Below are 22201 nucleotides of genomic sequence, written 5' to 3' on the forward strand. Positions count from 1 at the left end.
CACCGCCCCATCCTTCTTTGAAACGACAAAGAGGTTTGAGTAGATCCCTCAGAACCTCTCATGTTCTGGAACCAGAACAATGACCCTGTTTTGCTAGAGAGAATCGATGGCGCAATAAAGTGCGGGAGCCCGAGCCTCTGAATTTGGGAGACGAGAGGTGAAGAACCGTGCGGGAGGAGAAGCGGAAAATTCTATTTTGTATCCGGAAGACACCAGGTCTCTGACCCATCGCACTGGGGATCACAGGCTGAGCAGAAAGGGGAGCTTTGAGGCCGAGGGAGATGAGCATTGCAGGTGGTACACGCAGTGAAAAAGGTGGTATGTACTTTGGCAGCCTTTTTAGCTTTAGGCTGCGACATGATGTACCCCAATATAAGTTAAAGCTGCTATCTGGAGGAGCTGGGGAAAAAAACTGCAGGGAAGCACTTAGTGCAGTCTCCTTACCCAGGTCCTGTGTCCCGCAGTCAGCTGAGGCGGTGCGCTGAGTATGGGAGAAGACCGGCATCCTGGGCTGCTGACACGTGCAGGAAGAAAAGGCGGCTAGAGCAGAACGGTGCTTGCAGGGAAGATGGCTGCCGAGAGTTGGGAGGCGCTCTCGTATGAAGCGAGAAGCGCCAGTTCTATGGGCGGAGTCGCTGGAGGGACACAAGCGGTGCCTACCCGGATGCGCCCTACACTAGGTCGAGGCCAGGAACTAAATTTATGGCTTCGGCTGGCGCTACACCCGCAGACCACTGGAAAAAGCGCTGCGGAGCCCTACGATGTCCATGCCGATATAGAGCCCTCCTAAAAGCACCAAGAATGACGCCTCCCGGACCACTAGGATTCCCATGCCACTTACCCCATATTGAAGGGGATTGCAGAACAGCGGTGCAGCAGGTTAGAGCTGTTCTGACCGGAGTTGTTTGGATGGTGCAGGGTTGGAAAGCTTCAATCCACCATCCCCTTAAAAGGGGGGTGGAGAGGAACCGTCCGCCTCCTTCCATCATCCACTTTTTCAGTGGTGATGCAGTTGGGGCTCCACGGACAACAAGATGGAGGGTGCCTCTGTACATCCAAGGGTCTGACCTGGTGGGCAGGACAAGTTGTCCGGGATTAGGCTTGGCTGCAGAAGAGGATACATGGAGGCGACACTCCATGTGCTCGTCTGTTAAAAAGTGCGGGGAGATCAGTGCCCTGTAAGGGACACGTCGCCCATAAAATCAGCCCAGGCAATGGCATGCCACGTCGCAAGGGAGGATACGGAGAGGCGACACTCTCCGTGCTCGCCTGTTGTTGGTTCGGGGGGATCGGAGCCTTGAAAGGTTCCATCGCCCCTTCGATCGGGTAAAAATTAAAAAGTGAAAAATAAAAAATTTAAATAAAGTTTTTGGTCTGAATAGCAGACCCATGTGCCTCCTACAGACACTAAACTTGAACTGGATCTCTGGGAGCCAGCATGAGGGTGTATACTGCAGGGGAGGAGCTAACATTTTGTCTCAACTTAGTGTCAGCCTCCTAGCAGCAGCAGCATAACACCCATGGTTCTGTGTCCCCCAATGTAGCGAAGGAGAAAAGTACCACTAGCCTGTCAGAGGGGTGGGAAAATTGAATCCAGAGTTGGTCAGGGTAGTGGGCGGGTGTGCCTCACAGCCTGTCGGAGAAATACGAAAATGTTATCCACTGGGGAGACAGCCTGTCCAGGCGCTGTCACTCGTGTCCCAAGAGCCCAGAACGGACTCTCATCATGAAGTGGGATAACAGGATCTGTGGTTGATCCAGAACAGGTCCCAGGGGGTTCCAGTAAGTTTGGGGCCTTAGTGTCACTTCTGGCTACCCCTAGCCAGGAGTCCCAGACCTGTCGTAAGATGCTGAGTAACCCAATGGAGAAGCCCATCTCTGAATCCTCAACACAGAGGGTCGTAAGGTAGGCTTAAGAGGCAATCTGTTAATTGGCCCCTATGCCACCTCAAAAAGGGGGAGGTGTCCTAGAAAATATTAAAAATCCTTGAGGTCCCTCATGTCCCCCCTTCAATTTTTTCCTCTCATCAACCATTTGTCCTGAGGAGCTGGCAGCTAGCAATCAAACCTGTTGTTATGTAAAATGTCAGTGACACAACTACGTGAAGCAGATTAATTAAAATGCGAAGATTATCTTTATGTCCAGGTGACTTAGGGTACTGTCACACAGTGGCACTTTTGTCGCTACGATGATACGATCCGTGACGTTCCAGCGATATCCATACGATATCGCTGTGTCTGACACGCAGCAGCGATCAGGGACCCTGCTGAGAATCGTACGTCGTAGCAGATCGTTTGGAACTTTCTTTCGTCGCTGGATCTCCCGCTGTCATCGTTGGATCGGTGTGTGTGACACCGATCCAACGATGCGTTCACTTGTAACCAGGGTAAACATTGAGTTACTAAGCGCAGGGCCGTGCTTAGTAACCCGATGTTTACCCTGGTTACCATCGTAAAAGTAAAAAAAAAAAAACCGTACATACTCACATTCCGGTGTCCGTCAGGGCCCTCGCAGTCTGCTTCCCGCTCTGACTGACTGCCGGCCGGAATGTAAGAGCAGAGCACAGCGGTGACGTCACCGCTGTGATCTGCTTTCACTTTACGGCGGCACTCAGTCAGAGCGGGAAGCAGACGGCAAGGGACCTGACGGACACCGGAATGTGAGTATGTACTGTTTTTTTTTTTTTACTTTTACGATGGTAACCAGGGTAAACATCGGGTTACTAAGCGCGGCCCTGCACTTAGTAACCCGATGGTTACCCTGGTTACCCGGGGCCTTCGGCATCGTTGGTCGCTGGAGAGCTGTCTGTGTGACAGCTCCCCAGCGACCACACAACGACTTTCCAACGATCACGGCCAGGTCGTATCGCTGGTCGTGATCGTTGGAAAGTTGCAGAGTGTGACAGTACCCTTAGGACGGTGTCTAGTGTCCCCACAGAGAGATAGGAAAAAGTATGATTAGGGTCTGCAGTGTCTCATGAACATATGACACCCTTTACAAATAGCCACTGTGACAGTACAATAAGAGAGCAGATATTGTGTCCCAAGGATAAAACTTGCGAAGACTGGATTTTCAATACATTAATATTAATGAGACAAATTGTTGGAAGCGGGATAACTAGGCACCAATACAAATATTCACATAATTATAACCCCCACCAAAAAGCCTCAAATCCATAAAGGCCATATAACCACCAGTAGCTAGGCCATGTTTCGTTTCTAAGCGTAGCTAAAATCCAGATAGAAAAGATGACATCAGTCTCTACCTTCTGTGATCGCTCTATGAGGAGTCTATCTATATCTATATATATATATAATTGTCTAAGGGTTAAATTGTCTGTCTGTCCTGGAAATCCCGCGTCGCTGATTGATCGAGGCCGCCAGGCCTCGATCATTCAGCGACGGGTACAGTCTCTGATTGGTCGAGGCCAGCCGGCCTCAACCAATCAGCGACGGGCATTGTCCTCCACTGCTGTCAAGTGCCGACATTGTGTTGTCTAAGGGTCTAGTTGTCTGTCTGTCTGGGAAATCCCGCCTTGCTGATTGGTCGAGGCCAGCCGGCCTCGACCAATCAGCGACGGGCACAGTCTGCCGCGAATTCTGGAATCACCATTGTCCTCCACTGCTGTCAAGTGCCGCCATTGTGTAGGGTGTGTGCCTGCGTCTCCCTGTATGGGCGGCATCTCCCTGTGTTTCTATCTTAGAATGGGTCGTAAACGAAAATACGTCAATGAGGATGACAGAAAAGCAGCAGCAGCAGCAAGAAAACGACAACATCGGGAACAGGAGACACCACAACAAACTGCCGCCAGACAAGCCCAGGATGTGGAATCTCACAGACACTGTCGCCAACAGGAGACACCACAACAAACTGCTGCTAGTCAAGCCCAGGATGCGGAATCTCACAGACACTGTCGCCAACCGGAGACACCACAACAAACTGTTGTACGACAGGAACAACATGATCGCCAAATTAATAAAAAACGAATGCTCTACCAACTAAGGCACGACCAGGACAATATTCAACAACTTGCACATTACGTAACAGACAATGAAAGTACAATTCATGAACACTACTGTGGGAATATGAATGCAGTTTACTCTAAATGCGACTCTCTGAATTTCATTGATGAAAAACCATCTGACAATCAGTTTACTCAATGCTGCCAAAAAGGAAAAGTTATGCTACCGAGACCTCACTACTCAGATCTGTTTGAGCAGTTAATGAAAGGAATGCATCAACACAGTAGAAATTTCATGGAAAATATCAGAAGCATCAACAGTTCTCATGCGTTTGCTTCATTCGGTGCCAAAATTGCACCGCCCCCTGGATTCGGACCGTATTGTTTTAAAATTCACGGCCAGATCTACCACCGCACTGGAACACTTCACCCAGAAATAGGACAACCACCAAAATGTGCACAATTATACATCATTGATACAAATGAGGCTACAGAACAAAGGATGAACCTAAAAGAAAATGAAAAGTGTGATGCTGAACTGATGAACCAAATTGCTGTACATTTACAAAAAATAAGCCCATTTGCTCCCGCATATCGCATGCTAAAAGACGTTCAAGCTGAGGAGGAACAGAGGGCTATACAAAATACGTGGCTGGGCAAAATACTACATGACTGGGCAATATACTATGTGGACATGCAATATACTGCGTGCGCTGCGCAATGTACTGCGTGGGCTGCGCAATGTACTGCGTGGGCTGTGCAATGTACTATGTGGGCTGCGCAATGTACTGCGTGGCTGCGCAATGTACTACGTGGGCTGCGCAATGTACTGCGTGGCTGTGCAATATACTGCGTGGGCTGTGCTAAATACTACGTGGGTTGTGCTATATATTACGTGGGCTGTGTTATATACTACATGGGCTGTGCTATATATTACATGGGCTGTGTTATATACTACGTGGGCAGTGTTATATACTGTGTGGCCTGTTATATACTATGTGGGCTGTGTTTTATACTACGTGGCCCGTGTTATATACTGCGTGGCCTGTGTTATATACTGCGTGGGCTGTTATGTACTGCGTAGGCTGTGTTATATACTGCGTGGCCTGTGCTATACATTACGTGGGCTGTGTTATAAACTACGTGGCTGAGTTATATACTGCATGGCTGCTATATACTACGTGACTCCTATATACTACGTGGCCTGTGCTATATACTATGTGGCTGCTATATACATACATACATATTGTCTGTCACGGAAATCCCACGTCGTTGATCGGCTGCGACCAATCAGCCAGGCCGCGACCAATCAGCGATGGGCACAGTCCGGCCGCGAATTCGCCCCTTCCTACTCTCTGTCAGTGCCCCCTCCAGTCAGCGCTCACACAGGGTTAATGGCTGCATTACACCGCGGTGTAACAGTCCGTTAACGCTGCTCTTAACCCTGTGTGACCAACTTTTTACTATTGATGCTGCCTATGCAGCATCAATAGTAAAAAGATCTAATGTTAAAAATAATAAACAAAATAAAAAATCATTATATTCTCACCTTCCGTCGCCTTTCCCGCTGCTCCTCGCGACGCTCCGGTCCATGCATTGCGGTCTCGCGAGAACGCTACGTCATAATCTCGCGAGACCGCAATGCATTCTTGGGACCGGAGCGTCGCAAGGAGCATCGGTAAACGTCTGGACTGGATCCGAGGGGCCGACGGAAGGTGAGTAAATAAATTTTTTTTAATTTTAATTCTTTTTTTTTTTAACAGGGATATGGTGCCCACATTACTATATACTACGTGGGCTGTGTTAGATACTGCATGGGCTGTGTAATATACTACGTCTCTGTGCTATATACTACGTGGCTGTGGAATATATTACGTGGCTGGGCAATATACACTCACCGGCCACTTTATTAGGTACACCATGCTAGTAACGGGTTGGACCCCCTTTTGCCTTCAGAACTGCCTCAATTCTTCGTGGCATAGATTCAACAAGGTGCTGGAAGCATTCCTCAGAGATTTTGGTCCATATTGACATGATGGCATCACACAGTTGCCGCAGATTTGTCGGCTGCACATCCCAAAGATGCTCCATACAAGGCAGGATGGATCCATGCTTTCATGTTGTTTACGCCAAATTCTGACCCTACCATCCGAATGTCGCAGCAGAAATCGAGACTCATCAGACCAAGCAACGTTTTTCCAATCTTCTACTGTCCAATTTCGATGAGCTTGTACAAATTGTAGCCTCAGTTTCCTGTTCTTAGCTGAAAGGAGTGGTACCCGGTGTGGTCTTCTGCTGCTGTAGCCCATCTGCCTCAAAGTTCGACGCACTGTGCGTTCAGAGATGCTCTTAGGCCTACCTTGGTTGTAACGGGTGGCGATTTGAGTCACTGTTGCCTTTCTATCAGCTCGAACCAGTCTGCCCATTCTCCTCTGACCTCTGGCATCAACAAGGCATTTCCGCCCACAGAACTGCCGCTCACTGGATTTTTTTTCTTTTTCGGACCATTCTCTGTAAACCCTAGAGATGGTTGTGCGTGAAAATCCCAGTAGATCAGCAGTTTCTGAAATACTAAGACCAGCCCTTCTGGCACCAACAACCATGCCACGTTCAAAGGCACTCAAATCACCTTTCTTCCCCATACTGATGCTCGGTTTGAACTGCAGGAGATTGTCTTGACCATGTCTACATGCCTAAATGCACTGAGTTGCCGCCATGTGATTGGCTGATTAGAAATTAAGTGTTAACAAGAAGTTGGACAGGTGTACCTAATAAAGTGGCCGGTGAGTGTACATCGCTGTGCTCTATACTACGTGGCCTGTGTTATATACTACGTCTCTGTGCTATATACTACGTGGTTGTGCTATATACTACGTGGCTGTGCAATATATTACGTGGCTGAGCAATATATTACGTGGCTGGGCAATATACTACATGTCTGTGCTATATACTACGGGGGCTGTGCTATATACCACGTGGCTGGGCAATATACTACGTGGGCTGTGCTATATACTACGTGGGCTGTGTTATATACTATGTGGGCTGTATGCTACTTGGCTGTGCTATATTTTTCGGCTGTATCTGTGCATCATGAATCGTAGTATGTGTTAAAGAGGGTGGCCCACTGAGACTTTGGTCCAGGGCCCTCAAAAAGCCGGAGCAGGTCCTGGCTTCTCTGATTGTTCGCGGCCGGGTGTGACCAATCAGCGACAGGCGCAGTTTGGCCGCGAATTGGTGTGGAATTTGAACCACGCTTCGCTAATTGATCACGCCCGGCCAGCCGAATCCTGTGTATAAATTGCATTATTCTGAAAACTTCATAAATAAACTACATACATATTCTAGAATACCCAGTGCGTTAGAATCGGGCCACCATCTAGTTATTACATAAATTGGGATTTCCTAAAATTGTGAAGGGCTGAGTCCAGCCCACAACCGGGACCCTGTGAGGTCATCATAGAGGGGTGTGTGGGTGGGACTCAGGGTCTGATAAAAGATAAATCCTAATTATGATCAGTGTTCGTACAAGAAAGTTACATTTTCATTTATGTAGGGACACTGTTTATCGACAGACCAATCAAAGCACTTTCCTTCGGCTAAACTGAATCGCCTCTGCAATCAGTGTAGTAAGTTCTCCTATTAATCCCTTATATTTTATGTAACTGTTTATACTGTACTAGTTGGTAGCCCGATTCTAACGCATCGGGTATTCTAGAATATGTATGTAGTTTATTTATGAAGATTTTAGAATAATACATTGAATACACAGGATTCGGCTACCCGCGACCAATTAGCGAAGCGTGGTTCAACTCCTCCGCCAATTCGCGGACGGACTGCACCTGTCGCTGATTGTTCGCGGCCGGCCACGTAGTATATAGCACAGCCACGTAGTATATAACAGCCCACGTAGTAAATGGCACAGCCACATAGTACATAGCACAGCCACGTAGTACATTGCACAGCCACGTAGTATATAGCACAGCCACGTAGCATATAGCACAGGCACGTAGTATATAGCACAGCCCAAGGAGTATATAGCACAGCCACGTAGTATATAACACAGCCCACGGAGAATGTAGCACAGCCCACAGAGTGTATAACAGCCCACATAGCATATAGCACAGCCACGTAGTATATAACACAGCCCACGGAGTATATAACACAGGCACGTAGTTTATAACAGCCCACGTAGCATATAACACAGCTCAAGTAGTATATAACAGCCCACGCACGCAGTATATAACACAGCCCACATAGTGTATAACACAGCCCAAGCAGAGTATAACACAGCCCACATAGAGTATAACACAGCCCACGTAGTGTATATAACACAGCCCACGTAGTATATAGCACAGCCCACGTAGTATATAGCACAGCCCACGTAGTATATTGCACAGCCACGTAGTATATTGCACAGCCCACGTAGCATATTGCACAGCCCACGTAGTATATTGCACAGCCCACGTAGTATATTACACACCCCACGTAGTATATAGCCATCTGGGCATCATATCCCTGTTAAAAAAAAAGAATTAAAATAAAAAATAGTTATATACTCACCTTCCGTTGGCCCCCGGATCTAGGCGAGGCGTTTAGCGATGCTCCTCGCGCGCTGCGGTCCCAAGAATGCATTGCGGTCTCGCGAGATAGCAATGCATGGAGCGGTCACCGGAGCGTCGTGAGGATCGGGAAAGGCCTGTTCTGGATCCGAGGGGCCAACGGACAGTGAGTATACAACCATTTTTTTTTTTTTTTTTTATTATTTTTAAGGTTAGATCTTTTTACTATCAATGCTGCATAGGCAGCATCAATAGTAAAAACTTGGTCACACAGGGTTAATAGCAGCGTTAACGGAGTGCGTTACACCGCGGCATAACGCGGTCCGTTAACGCTGCCATTAACCCTGTGTGAGCGCTGACTGGAGGGGAGTATGGAGCGGGCACTGACTGTGGGGAGTAAGGAGCGGCCATTTTGCCGCCGGACTGTGGCCGTCGCTGATTGGTCATGGCTGTTTTGCCGCGACCAATCAGCGACTTGGGATTTCCGTTACAGACAGACAGACAGACGGAAGTGACCCTTAGACAATTATATAGTAGATTGCTTTGTCCCCCTTGTAAAATCTGTTGTAGACTGGGGGAACCTGAGAGTTAGCTGTGACAGTGTCACAAAGTGAGTGACCCGGTATAAAACGACCCAACCGTAGGTCTGTCACGAACAGCACAACACATAAGGGAACACCAGGAAACAATTATAACGGTGGGCCCTGTCGGTAGGGACTGGGGGAATGGGCACCTCCTGCACTGGCCAGCAGATGTGCCCTGATCTTGCTACCGTCCATATGCGGGTTAATTCAACCCGGCGCCGACCAGGATACCTAGTCCCTCACTTGCCCTGCACCTATCCCTAAGTAGGGAACTGGCAGGTGAGAGCACTGGTCCCACCGCTGCACTAATACAACACGGGGTAAGGAAATACAGACAAGGTAAAGGAAAACAACAGTTAGCTTAATGCTGCAAGGCATGGTACCGTATGGTGTCTAATTGACCGAAACAGATTAATGGTGGCAGGAAGTAGACTGGGGGCACCTGAGAGTTAGCTGTTACAGTGTACTGGGGTGTGTACATATATTCCATGTGTTGGAATCCAGAGGTGTATATGCCGTATGTTCACCGTTTATTTTCTGATAGTTGGTCTAGTGGTGCGAACAGGCTGCGTGACCTTCTCGACCTGTGATATAAGGGATTTGTGGGATTTGAAAAGTTCTGATAAATATCGTATCCCTGGCAAGACCCCTGTAATATCACTGTATATAGTTATTACACCCCTGTGATATCACTGTGTGTAGTGATTATTACACCCTGTGATATCACTGCACAGTCATTATTACACCCCTGTGATATCATGGTGTGATATCACTGTGTAGTCATTATTACACCTTGTGATATTACTGCGTAGCCATTATTACACACCTGTGATATCACTGTGTATATTCATTGTTACACCCCTGTGATATCACTGCGTATAGGTGAGCCTGAGGACTAAGAGCACTATACGTGTTCGAAACGCGTCCAGTTATTCAAGACATTCCTTCCTCCAGTATGCACTGGATTGTCAAGCAGCTTACTTTTTAAATTTGTCCAAATAAAGACTTTTGATTTTATTTCCTGAGCTGGATACCTTCATTTTCATGCACAAGTATCTGGCGTCAAGCAGAGACGTTTTTGTGCTCGGATCAAATGTCTCATGGGCTGTGAGAATACAATCACAAGGGTGAGCTGAGTCATTTTATTTTTTATAGTCCTTACTAGCCACACGTGCAAAACTCACCTCATGGAAAACTCCCCACAGGCAAAACTTGCACACGCGGAAAAATTGCCACATGCACAAAAGTTGCAACACATGCAAAAGTTGCCTCACACAAAAATTGCACATATTCAAAACGCACCACACATAAAACTCGCCACGCGCAAAACTCGCCATGCGCAAAACTTGCTGCACACTACTTGCTACACTAACCTGTCACATGCAACTTGACACACAAAAAGTTGCTACACGCATGTCGTCACACGCAACTCAACACACACAACTTGACACATGAAACTTGCCCTAAAACACACACAAGTCTGGTATTATCCTTCAAAAATAAAAATCTGATTAATAAGCAGACAAACTACAAGAGCAACAAATGTACCATACAGGAAATACGGCAGCCGTCAGTCACATGACCTGTCTATTATGTGTGAGCTAATATATACTGCCAGGGGGGAGGGCTTCCTGTTGGCTGGGGATTTAACAGGCTACCAATTTAGCTTACAAATACTGAGGTAAAAATACTGACCAAATAACCTGTGAACAAGGTCTAATACAGGAGATGACACACAGATATATACTATATACAGGAGGAGATGACATACAGGTATATACTATATACAGTAGATGACACACAGGTATATACTATATACAGGAGGAGATGACACATAGGTATATATAATATGCAGGAGGAGATGACATACAGAAGGTATATACTATTTACAGGGGAGATGACATACAGGTATGTACTATATACAGGGGATGACATACAGGTGTATACTATATATAAGGGAGATGACAAACATGTATATACTGAGGGGAAAATGAGAGGTGTGAGGTGAAAATGAGAGGTGTGAGGTGAAAATGAGAGGTGTGAGGTGAAAATGAAAAGGTGTGAGTACAAAATGAGAGGAGTGAGGGAAAATAGTGGAGTGTTTGGAAAATGACATGTGAGGTCAAAATGACAAGTTTTAGGGGGGAATGAGAGGAGGGGGAAAATAAGAGGAGTGAGGGGGAAAATGAGAGGTGTGAGAGAGAAAATGAGAGGTATGAGGGAGAAAATGAGAGAAGTGAGGGGGAAAATGAAAGATGTGAGGGGGAAAATGAGAGGCGTGATGGGAAAATGAGAGAAGTGAGGTGCTATAACTAACCACAGATATTTACTATGGCCAGGCAACGCCGGGCTCTTCAGCTAGTACTATATATTGGAGGAGATGACATGCAGGTATATACTATATACAGCAGGAGATGACACACAGGTATATACTATATACAGGAGAAGGTGACATACAGGTACATACTACATACAGGGGAGATGACATACAGGTATATACTATATACAGGAGATGACTTACAGGTATATACTATATACAGGAGGAGATGATATACAGGTATATACTATATACAGGAGGAGATGACACAGAGGTATAGATTATATACAGGAGGAGATGTCATACAGGTATATACTATATAAAAGAGGAGATGACACCTAGGTATATACAATGTACAGGAGGAGATGACATACAGCAGGTATATACTATTTACAGGGTAGATGACGTACAGGTATATACTATATACAGGAGGAGATTACATACAGGTATATACTATATACAGAAGAGATGACATACAGGTATATACTATATAAAGGAGGAGATGACACATAGGTATATACAATATACAGGAGATGACATACGGGTATTGTAATAATTATAGGGGATAACTCAGGAGACTCTTTCCGTGGAACAAGACAACTACAGGACACAGTTTTATAAGTGGTAAAGTCTATATTATCACACGGTGATTCAAACAGGTGCAGAGAGAAACTCAAGTCCACAACACTTAGAGTAAATGTAAAATGCAGCTTAGCAGTCTTAAGGAAACTTCAGAGGAAAATGCAATCAAGCAGAAAGTCTATGAAGCACAATTATTCTTGAGGATACTTGACACGAATAAATCCTTGTCTTAGTCCAAACACAGATAGATATGCTATAAGGCAGTTCAAATCATATCTTGGCTCAACCAGGGAGGCCTGGTTAATAGTCTCAGGTTCTTGCAGAGCAGAAACAGCTTACATGTCCAGCAAATGCAGATGGAAGTAAACACGAGTAGCAGATGAAGGAGGATTACTGGAACTGGTGTATGCAGCAGGAACTCAGAGCAGAGTAGCAGGATAACCACACAGGTTCACAGGAGCAGGTATATAGCCAGGGAGTAATCAGAGGTCAGGAGCTGGTTGCAAGGCAGAATACTCTAGCACAGACTGAAGGCTGTGGTGGAGTTTTATAGCAGGAAGACACAATGCACATGAGACCAAAGACGCCATCATGGAAAAGGGCAGTAATGCACAAAAGGTAAAAAATGTTCAGAGTCCTGACATTACTCCCTCCTTAGAAGCGGCCTCAGGACGATCCTGGACCTGGTTTCTCAGGGAATCTCTGATGAAAACGAGAAATCTTCTGTTGGGCATTGATGTTTTCCACAGGTTCCCAAGAGTCTTCCTCAGGGGGATATCCCTGCCATCTTATCAGATATTGGAGCCGATTCCTGCGAATCCTGGAATCAATAATTTCCTCCACCACAAATTGTTCTTGCTCATCAATCACCACAGGCTGCGGAGGTGGTACAACATGTCCCTGGAAGGTATTAGGAGATACAGGCTTTAATTTAGATTGTGAGCCCCATCGGGGACAGCGATGATAATGTGTGCAAAACTGTAAAGCGCTGCGGAATATGTTAGCGCTATATAAAAATAAAGATTATTATTATTATAATTATTTAGTAAAGATACATGAAAAACTGGGTGTACCTTCATAGTCCTAGGCAGATTCAGCCGGCAGGCCACAGAGCTCACAATACCGTTGATCTTGAAAGGGCCAATGAATTTCTGTCCAAGTTTTTGTGAAGGAACGTTTAACTTCAGATTCTTAGTTGCTAACCACACGGAATCTCCTACCTTGAACATGGGTGCAGGTTTACGGAATCTATCAGCCGATCTCTTATAACGTTCTTGAGCTGTGGTCAGGGATTCCTTCAGAACCTCCAGATTTTGTCTCATCGCAGTTAGCCTTTCTTCCACTGCCGGAACCGGAGAATTAATTTGAGACCTATGTAAAATACACGGATGATAACCCAGATTGGCAAAGAAAGGTGTAAATTTAGTGGAGGCACTCTGAGAATTGTTATACGAAAATTCGGCTAACGACAGCAATTCCAACCAATCATCCTGGAGATGGCTGACATAGCATCTTAGATACTGTTCCAGCGTCTGGTTGGTACGCTCAGTCTGACCATTAGTCTGGGGATGGTAAGCGGAAGAGAGACAGACATTAATATTGAGTGCAGAGCAAAGCCCCTTCCAGAATCTTGAAGTGAACTGTACTCCACGGTCAGAGATGATCTCATCCGGCACCCCATGCGACCGAAAGACATTCTGTATAACCAAGTTCACTGTATCTTTAGCTGAGGGGAGGCCGGTTCCTGGAACAAAATGAGCAGCTTTAGTCAGGCGATCAACTACCACCATGATTGTATTCATGCCCCCCGATGTAGGCAGCTCCACAATAAAGTCCATTGATATAGACCCCCAAGGGCGGGACGATAGTTGTAGAAGACCCGTAGGTGCCACATGAGGAGTCTTGTAACGAGCACATACCTCGCAAGAGAGAACATAGTCCTTGGTATCCTTCAGGCAAGTTGGCCCCCCTGTGACCGGCCAACTTGGAGTCATGTACCAACTTGAGGATCTGCAGACGGACGACCTCAGGGACGTAGATACGTCGATCTCTGAACGAAAAATGTTCAGAGTCCTGACAGGTATATACTATATAAAAGAGGAGATTACACAAAGAGATATACAATACACAGGAGGAGATGACATACAGCAGGTATATACTTGTCAGGACTCTGAACATTTTTTACCTTTTGTGCATTACTGCCCTTTTCCAAGATGGCGTCTTTGGTCTCATGTGCACTGTGTCTCCTGCAATAAAACTCCACCCCAGCCTTCAGCCTGTGCTAGAGTATTCTGCCTTGCATCCAGCTCCTGACCTCTGATTACTCCCTGGCTATACACCTGCTCCTGTGAACCTGTGTGGTGATCCTGCTACTCTGCTCTGAGTTCCTGCTGCATACACAAGTTTCCAGTAGCATACACAAGTTTCCAGTAATCCTCCTTCACCTGCTGTTCGTGTTTACTTCCATCTCCATTTGCTGGTCATGTAAGTTGTTGCTGCTTTGCAATAACCTGAGACTATTAACCAGGCCTCCCTGGTTGAGCTACGATATGATTTGAACTGCCTAATAAGCATATCTATCTGTGCCTGGACTAAGACAAGGACTTATTCGTGTCAAGTATCCTCAAGAATAACTGTGCTTCATAGACTTTCTGCTTGATTGCATTTTCCTCTGAAGTTTCCTATAGACTGCTAAGCTGCGTTTATTATTTGCACCAAGTGTTGTGGACTTGAGTTTCTCTCTGCACCTGTCTGAATCACCGTGTGATAATATAGACTTTACCACTCATAAAACTGTGTCCTGTAGTTGTCTTGTTCCACGCAAAGAGTCTCCTGAGTTATCCCCTATAATTATTACAATACTATTTACAGGGGAGATGACATACAGGTATATACTATATACAGAGGAGATGACATACAGGTATGTACTATATACAGGAGATGACATACAGGTGTATACTATATATAAGGGAGATGACAAACATGTATATACTGAGGGGAAAATGAGAGGTGTGAGGTGAAACTGAAAAGGTGTGAATACGAAATGAGAGGAGTGAGGGAAAATAGTGGAGTGATCGGAAAATTACATATGTGAGGTTAAAATGACAAGTGTTAGGGGGGAATGAGAGGAGTGAGGGGGAATGAGAGGAGTGAGGGGGAAAATGAGAGGTGTGAGGGAGAAAATGAGATGTGAGGGGGAAAATGAAAGATGTGAGGTCCTAAATGAGAGGCGTGATGGGAAAATAAGAGAAGTGAGGTGCTATAACTAAGCACAGATATTTACTATGCCCAGGCAATGCCGGGCTCTTCAGCTAGTACTATATATAGGAGATGACATACAGGTATATACTATATACAGGAGGAGATGACACACAGGTATACACTATATACAGGAGGAGATGACATACAGGTACATACTATATGCAGGGGAGATGACACATAAATATATACTATATACAGGAGGAGATGACATACAGGTATATACTATATAGGAGGATATAACATACTGGTATTTACTATATACAGGAGAATATGACACACGTATATACTATATACAGGAGGAGATGACATACAGGTATATACTATATAAAAGAGGAGATGCCACATAGGTATATACAGGAGGAGATGACATACAGCAGGTTTATACTACATACAGGGGAGATGACATACAGGTATATACTATATACAGAAGTTGACATACAGGTATAAACTATATATAGGAGGAGATGACATACAGGTATATACTATATACAGAAGAGATGACATACAGGTATATACTATATACACGAGGAGATGACACATAGGTATATAAAATATACAGGAGGAGATGACATACAGCAGGTATATACTATATACAGGTGAGATGACATACAGGTATATACTATATACAGGAGATGACATACAGGTGTATACTATATATAAGGGAGATGACAAACATGTATATACTGATGGGAAAATGAGGGGTGTGAGGTGAAAATGAGAGGTGTGAGGTGAAAATGAAAATGTGTGAGCGCAAAATGAGAGGTGTGAGGGAAAATAGTGGAGTGTTTGGAAAATGACATGTGAGGTCGAAATGACAAGTGTTAGGGGGGAATGAGAGGAGTGAGGGGGAAAATAAGAGTGAGGGGGAAAATGAGAGGTGTGAGGGAGAAAATAAGAGAAGTGAGGTGCTAAATGAGAGGGGTGATGGCAAAATAAGAGAAGTGAGGTGCTATAACTAACCACAGATATTTACTATGCCCAGGCAACGCCAGGCTCTTCAGCTAATATAGTATACACCTGTATGTCATCTCCTGTATATAGTATATACCTGTATGTCATCTCCTCCTGTATGTAGTATATACCTGTGTGTTATCTGCTCCTGTATATAGTATATACCTGTATGTCATCTCCTCCTGTATTAGACTGCGTTCACACGTTATTTGGTCAGTATTTTTACCTCAGTATTTGTAAGCTAAATTAGCATCCTGATAAATCCCCAGCCAACAAGAAGCCCCCCCCTGGCAGTATATATTAGCTCACACATACACATAAACAGGTCATGTGACTGACAGCTGCCGGATTTCCTGTATGGTACATTTGTTGATCTTGTAGTTTGTCTGCTTATTAATCAGATTTTTATTTTTGAAGGATAATACCAGACTTGTGTGTGTTTTAGGGCGAGTTTCATGTGTCAAATTGTGTGTGTTGAGTTGATTGTGGTGACATGCATGTAGCGACTTTTGTGAGATGAGTTTTGTGTGGTGACATGCGTGTAGCAACTTTTTGTGTGTCGAGTTGCATGTGACAGGTTAATGTAGCAAGTTGTGTGCAGCAAGTTTTGCGCATGGCGAGTTTTGCACGTGGCGAGTTTTATGTGTGGTGCGTTTTGAGTATGTGCAAGTTTTGTGTGAGGCAACCTTTGCATGTGTTGCAACTTTTGTGCATGTGGCAATTTTTCAGCATGTGCAAGTTTAGCGTGTGGCGAGTTTTCCATGAGGTGAGTTTTGCACGTGTGGCGAGTTTTGCGTGAGCCTAGTTTTGCATGTGGCGAGTTTTGCATGTGGCGAATTTTGCGCGTGGCGAGTTTTGAGCGGTGACTTTTGTGTTTCGACTTTTATGTGGCGAGGTTGGTGTATGTGTGGTGAAATGTGTGCTGAGGGTGGTATATGTGTTCAAGCACGTGGTAGTGTGTGGCGCATTTTGTGTGTGAGTTCATATCCCCGTTTGTGGTGAGTATCCCATGTCGGGGCCCCACCTTAGCAACTGTACGGTATATACTCTTTGGCGCCAGCTCTCTCATTCTTTAAGTCCTCCTTGTTCACATCTGGCAGCTGTCAATTTGCCTCCAACACTTTTCCTTTCACTTTTTCCCGATTATGTAGATAGGGGCAAAATTGTTTGGCAAATTGGACAGCGCGGGTTAAAATTTCGCCTCACAACATAGCCTATGACACTCTTGGGGTCCAGACGTGTGACTGTGCAAAATTTTGTGGCTGTAGCTGCGACGGTGCAGATGTCAATCCCGGACATACATACATACACACACACATTCAGCTTTATATATTAGACTAGCTGACAAGCCCGGCGTTGCCTGGGCATAGTAAATATCTGTGGTTAGTTATAGCACCTCACTTCTCTTATTTTCCCATCACGCCTCTCATTTTCCTCCTCACATCTCTCATTTTCCCCCTCACTCCTCTCATTCCCCCCTAACACTTGTCATTTCGACCTCACATCTTTCATTTTCCAATCACTCCACTATTTTCCCTCACTCTTCTCATTTTGCACTCACACCTTTTCATTTTCACCTCACACCTCTCATTTTCCCCTCAGTATATACGTTTGTCACCTCCCTTATATATAGTATACACCTGTATGTCATCTCCTGTATATAGTATATACCTGTATGTCATCTCCCCTATATATAGTATATACCTGTCTGTCATCTCCCCTGTAAATTGTATATACCTGCTGTATGTCATCTCCTCCTCTATATTGTATATACCTGTATGTCATCTCCTCCTGTATATAGTATATACCTGTATGTCATCTCTTCTGTATATAGTATATACCTGCTGTATGTCATCTCCTCCTCTATATACCTATGTGTCATCTCCTCTTTTATATAGTATATACCTGTGTGTCATCTCCTCCTGTATACAGTATATACCTGTATGTCATCCCCTCCTATATATAGTATATACCTGTGTGTCATCTCTCCTGTATATAGTATATACGTGTGTCATCTCCTCCTGTATAAAGCATATACCTGTATGTCATCTCCTCCTGTATTAGGCCTCGATCACACGTTATTTTGTCAGTATTTTTACCTCAATATTTGTAAGCTAAATTGGCAGCCTGATAAATCCCCAGCCAACAGGACGCCCTCCCCCCCTGGCAGTATATATTAGCTCACACATACACATAATAGACAGGTCATGTCACTGACAGCTGCCGGATTTCCTATATGGTACATTTGTTGCTCTTGTAGATTGTCTGCTTATTAATCAGATTTTTATTTTTGAAGGATAATACCAGACTTGTGTGTGTTTTAGGGCGAGTTTGATGTGTGTGGTGAGTATCCCACCCGTGTGTGGTGAGTATCCCATGTTGGGGCCCCACCTTAGCAACTGTACAGTATATACTCTTTGGCGCCATCGCTCTCATTCTTTAAGTCCCCCTTGTTCACATCTGGCAGCTGTCAATTTGCCTCTAACACTTTTCCTTTCACTTTTTCCCCATTATGTAGATAGGGGCAAAATTGTTTGGTGAATTGGAAAGCACGGGTTAAAATTTCGCCTCACAACATAGTCTATGACGCTCTCGGGGTCCAGACGTGTGACTGTGCAAAAATCGTAGTTACTTACCGATAACGGTATTTCTCTGAGCCCAAGACGGCACCACGGAGAAAGGGGATCCGCCCACCAAGGACAGGAAACCTACAGATAAAAAGGCGGTACCTCTCTCCCGCATCAGTTGTTTACAGAGCATGATGGGAGCTTAAGTTAAACAGAATCTAAATCAACGTTACTTGAAGACTTTAACCGAGATACCGCGTGACTATTTACTTAGGTATTTAGCATAGGTACATTCTATCAATGTGCGCACTCTTATGTGAAGGGAGGGAATGTACGAGTGCCGTCATGGGCTCAGAGAAATACCGTTATCGGTAAGTAACTACGATTTTCTCTGTCCCCCATGATGGCACCACGGAGAGAATTGCAGAGATTGTACATTAAGGGAGGGACCACAGCTTCCAGAACCCTTTTCCCGAAGGCGAGATCTGAGGAAGAGATAAGGTCCAATCTATAGTGCTTATAGAATGTTGAGGGTGAAGACCAGGTAGCAGCTCTACATATCTGATCAATTGAAGCACCGGCCCTCTCCGCCCAGGTGGTCGCTACGGCTCTCGTTGAGTGTGCTCTGATTTCTACCAGAATTGGTACCCCACTTGATGAGTACGATAGGCTGATGGCATCTCTGATCCATCTTGCTATGGTGCTTTTTGATGCTTTCTTCCCCTTTCGGGGACCCTGGAAACAGATAAAAAGAGATCCATCCTCCCTACACTCCCTAGTGGCTTCCATATAGTGTATCAAGCATCTCCTAACGTCCAATATGTGTTAGGATTCTTCCTGCTCGTTTTTGGGGTTAGGGCAAAAGGAGGGAAGGGATATCTCCTGTGCTCTATGGAATCGGGAAGCTACTTTTGGGAGGTAGGCTGGATCAGTTTTGAGGACTATCCTGTCGTCCAGGATTTGAGTGAAAGGAGGGTTGACAGATAAAGCTTGTATGTCACTAACCCTACGTGCTGACGTGAGGGCGACCAATAGTGAAGTTTTAAGAGATAAGGTCTTTAATGGGATATCTGCTAAGGGTTCGAAGGGAGGTTTAGTCAGGGCCGTAAGGACTAGATTTAGATCCCACTGAGGGGTACTGCGCGATGCCAGAGGTCTTGACCTCCCTGCTGCTCTGACAAACCTGGAAACCCAAGGGTTCCCTGCCAAGTCGTAGTTAAACAGCGCCCCCAAAGCTGCTATGTACTTTTAGGGTGCTCGTGGACAGACCCCTTTCTAACCCCTTTTGTAGGAACTCCAGAATAGCATTCAGGGGAATTTCTTCACTTATTGTGGCGCCTGAGGATGAAAGGAATTTTTTCCAGATTTTCCCATATTGTTTAGTTGTTACGGGCTTTCTACGTTGTAGTAGGGTAGATATTAGCCCTGATGAAAACCCTCTGTGTTCTAATAGCCCCCTTTCAAATTCCAGGGTGTCAAGTGTAAATTTGCAACCTGTGGGTGTTGTACTGGTCCCTGGATGAGGAGATCTGGAATATCCGGAAGTATTCAGGGGATGGAGACGGAGATCCTCCTCATCCATGCAAACCATGGCCTTTTCAGCCAAAATGGAGCTATCAGTATTACACGAGCTCCATCCTCCCGAATTTTTCTCAGGACTGCTGGAATTAGAACTAGTGGGGGAAAAGCATAAGCTAGTTGGTGGTCCCAGGGAATCAGGAATGCATCCAATGCTACTGGGTTCCCCCGAGGAGTTATGGAGCAAAATGTGTCTACCTTTTTGTTCAGATAGTTTGCAAAGAGGTCTATATGAGGTGCTCCCCACCTTTCCGAGATCTGGTTGAATATAGCCTGATTTAGTTCCCATTCCCCTTGTTTTGGGCGGGACCGACTCAGGAATTCCGCTCTGTGATTGTCTGCTCCTTTTATGTGAAGGCCTGTCAAGGACTGAAGGTTTTTTTTTGCTATCTGGAAGATTGATGTAAAAATAAGATTTTGGGGGTGCTTCACTGCTAGGTGGTGCTCTGGAGAAAATTGAATCCAAGTAATAGAAAAACTCCGGCACACAAGAGAATATAACCGATGAAATATTTATTTCAAAGTCAATTCAAAGGGTCGGGCTCAAGTAAATAAAGAAAAAATATTTTTGAAGATTCTTACAGACACATATTAAATTCAACGTTTTGGCCATTTAGCCTTTTTCAAGAAATGTCTGTTATTTGTATTTGCTCCATATAAGTCTCAACTGGATGATATAAACGTGGAGGTTGAAAAGAACTTGGATTACGTAAATTCCAATTTTTCAAAGAAAAAATAGTCCCTGTGGGTTCTGATACTGAAGATGTTGCAATGGGTAGTTTAGAGAAGTGGGCCGTCAGTCTTACATTTCTAAAGAACCGCTCTAGCTCCTGATCGAGCTGGAAGGAATTAAAACTTGGTACTGGACAAAACGTAAGTCCTTTTTGTAACACTGTCATTTCGGAAGGGGAAAGGCAAAACCAACCCAGGATGACTACAAGATCACAGGTATTGACACCTCCTCTAACATTGTCTACAATATCTCCTCATACTGTCTTCCAGCTCGATCAGGAGCTAGAGCGGTTCTTTAGAAATGTAAGACTGAAGGCCCACTTCTCTAAACTACCCATTGCAACATCTTCAGTATCAGAACCCACAGGGACTATTTTTTCTTTGAAAAATTGGAATTTACATAATCCAAGTTCTTTTCAACCTCCACGTTTATATCATCCAGTTGAGACTTATATGGAGCAAATACAAATAACAGACATTTCCTGAAAAAGGCTAAATAGCCGAAACGTTGAATTTAATATGTGTCTGTAAGAATCTTCAAAAATATTTTTTCTTTATTTACTTGAGTCTGACCCTTTGAATTGACTTTCAAATACATTTTTCATCTGTTATATTCTCGTGTGCCAGAGTTTTTTTATTACTTGGAAGATTTATTTAGTCACTTTCATTAGAGGACGGGAACGGGTACCCCCCTGATGATTCAGATATGCTACCACCACTCTGTTGTCTGACATGACTCTGACGTGCTGGGAGTGAAGGGAATTTATGAATTCTAAGAGGGCGAACTTGACTGCAAGAAGTTCCTTCATGTTGGAAGATACACCCTTTAAGCTGTCTGACCAGACCCCCTGAGCTATGAGATCGTCTAGGTGGGCCCCCCACCCGCTGGGACTTGCATCTGTGGTCACTATTTTTGAGACCGGGGTTACCCAGGGGACTCCACATGACAGATTGTCCCATGACGTCCACCAATCTAGGGAGAGTATTGTGTTTGGTGATAAACTGAACCGATTTTCTAAATTTCCTCCTAGAGAAACTTTTTCTGACAAAATTTGCCATTGAAGATCCCTCGAATGGAGTTGAGCCCATTGAACTGCAGGGATGCAAG

At 44.9% G+C, this 22201-nt stretch overlaps 2 protein-coding genes across 2 annotated transcripts in view; both read right to left on the reverse strand.

The window, feature by feature from the left end:
* The window catches only part of LOC143817865 (oocyte zinc finger protein XlCOF8.4-like), a 251108-nt gene that overhangs the window by 68826 nt on the left and 160081 nt on the right, over nt 1-22201 (reverse strand). The window lies entirely within an intron of this gene.
* On the reverse strand, nt 12047-13794 carry LOC143817594 (uncharacterized). The gene is made up of 2 exons (XM_077299085.1): nt 13078-13794; nt 12047-12904 (listed from the first exon to the last, which is right to left on the reverse strand). The coding sequence occupies exons 1-2, from the start codon at nt 13792-13794 to the stop codon at nt 12671-12673; spliced, it is 951 nt and encodes a 316-aa protein (XP_077155200.1). The 3' UTR covers nt 12047-12670.

The sequence above is a fragment of the Ranitomeya variabilis genome, chromosome 3 (assembly GCF_051348905.1).
Source record: "Ranitomeya variabilis isolate aRanVar5 chromosome 3, aRanVar5.hap1, whole genome shotgun sequence".
Lineage (NCBI taxonomy): Eukaryota > Metazoa > Chordata > Amphibia > Anura > Dendrobatidae > Ranitomeya > Ranitomeya variabilis.

Excerpts from the sequence above, each read along its gene's own strand:
- LOC143817594 (XM_077299085.1), bottom strand. The coding sequence starts at position 13,794 with ATGGTGGTAGTTGATCGCCTGACTAAAGCTGCTCATTTTGTTCCAGGA. Across the intron at positions 12,905-13,077 it reads ATCTGCCTAGGACTATGAAG|GGACATGTTGTACCACCTCC; the intron begins GTACACCCAGTT and ends AATACCTTCCAG.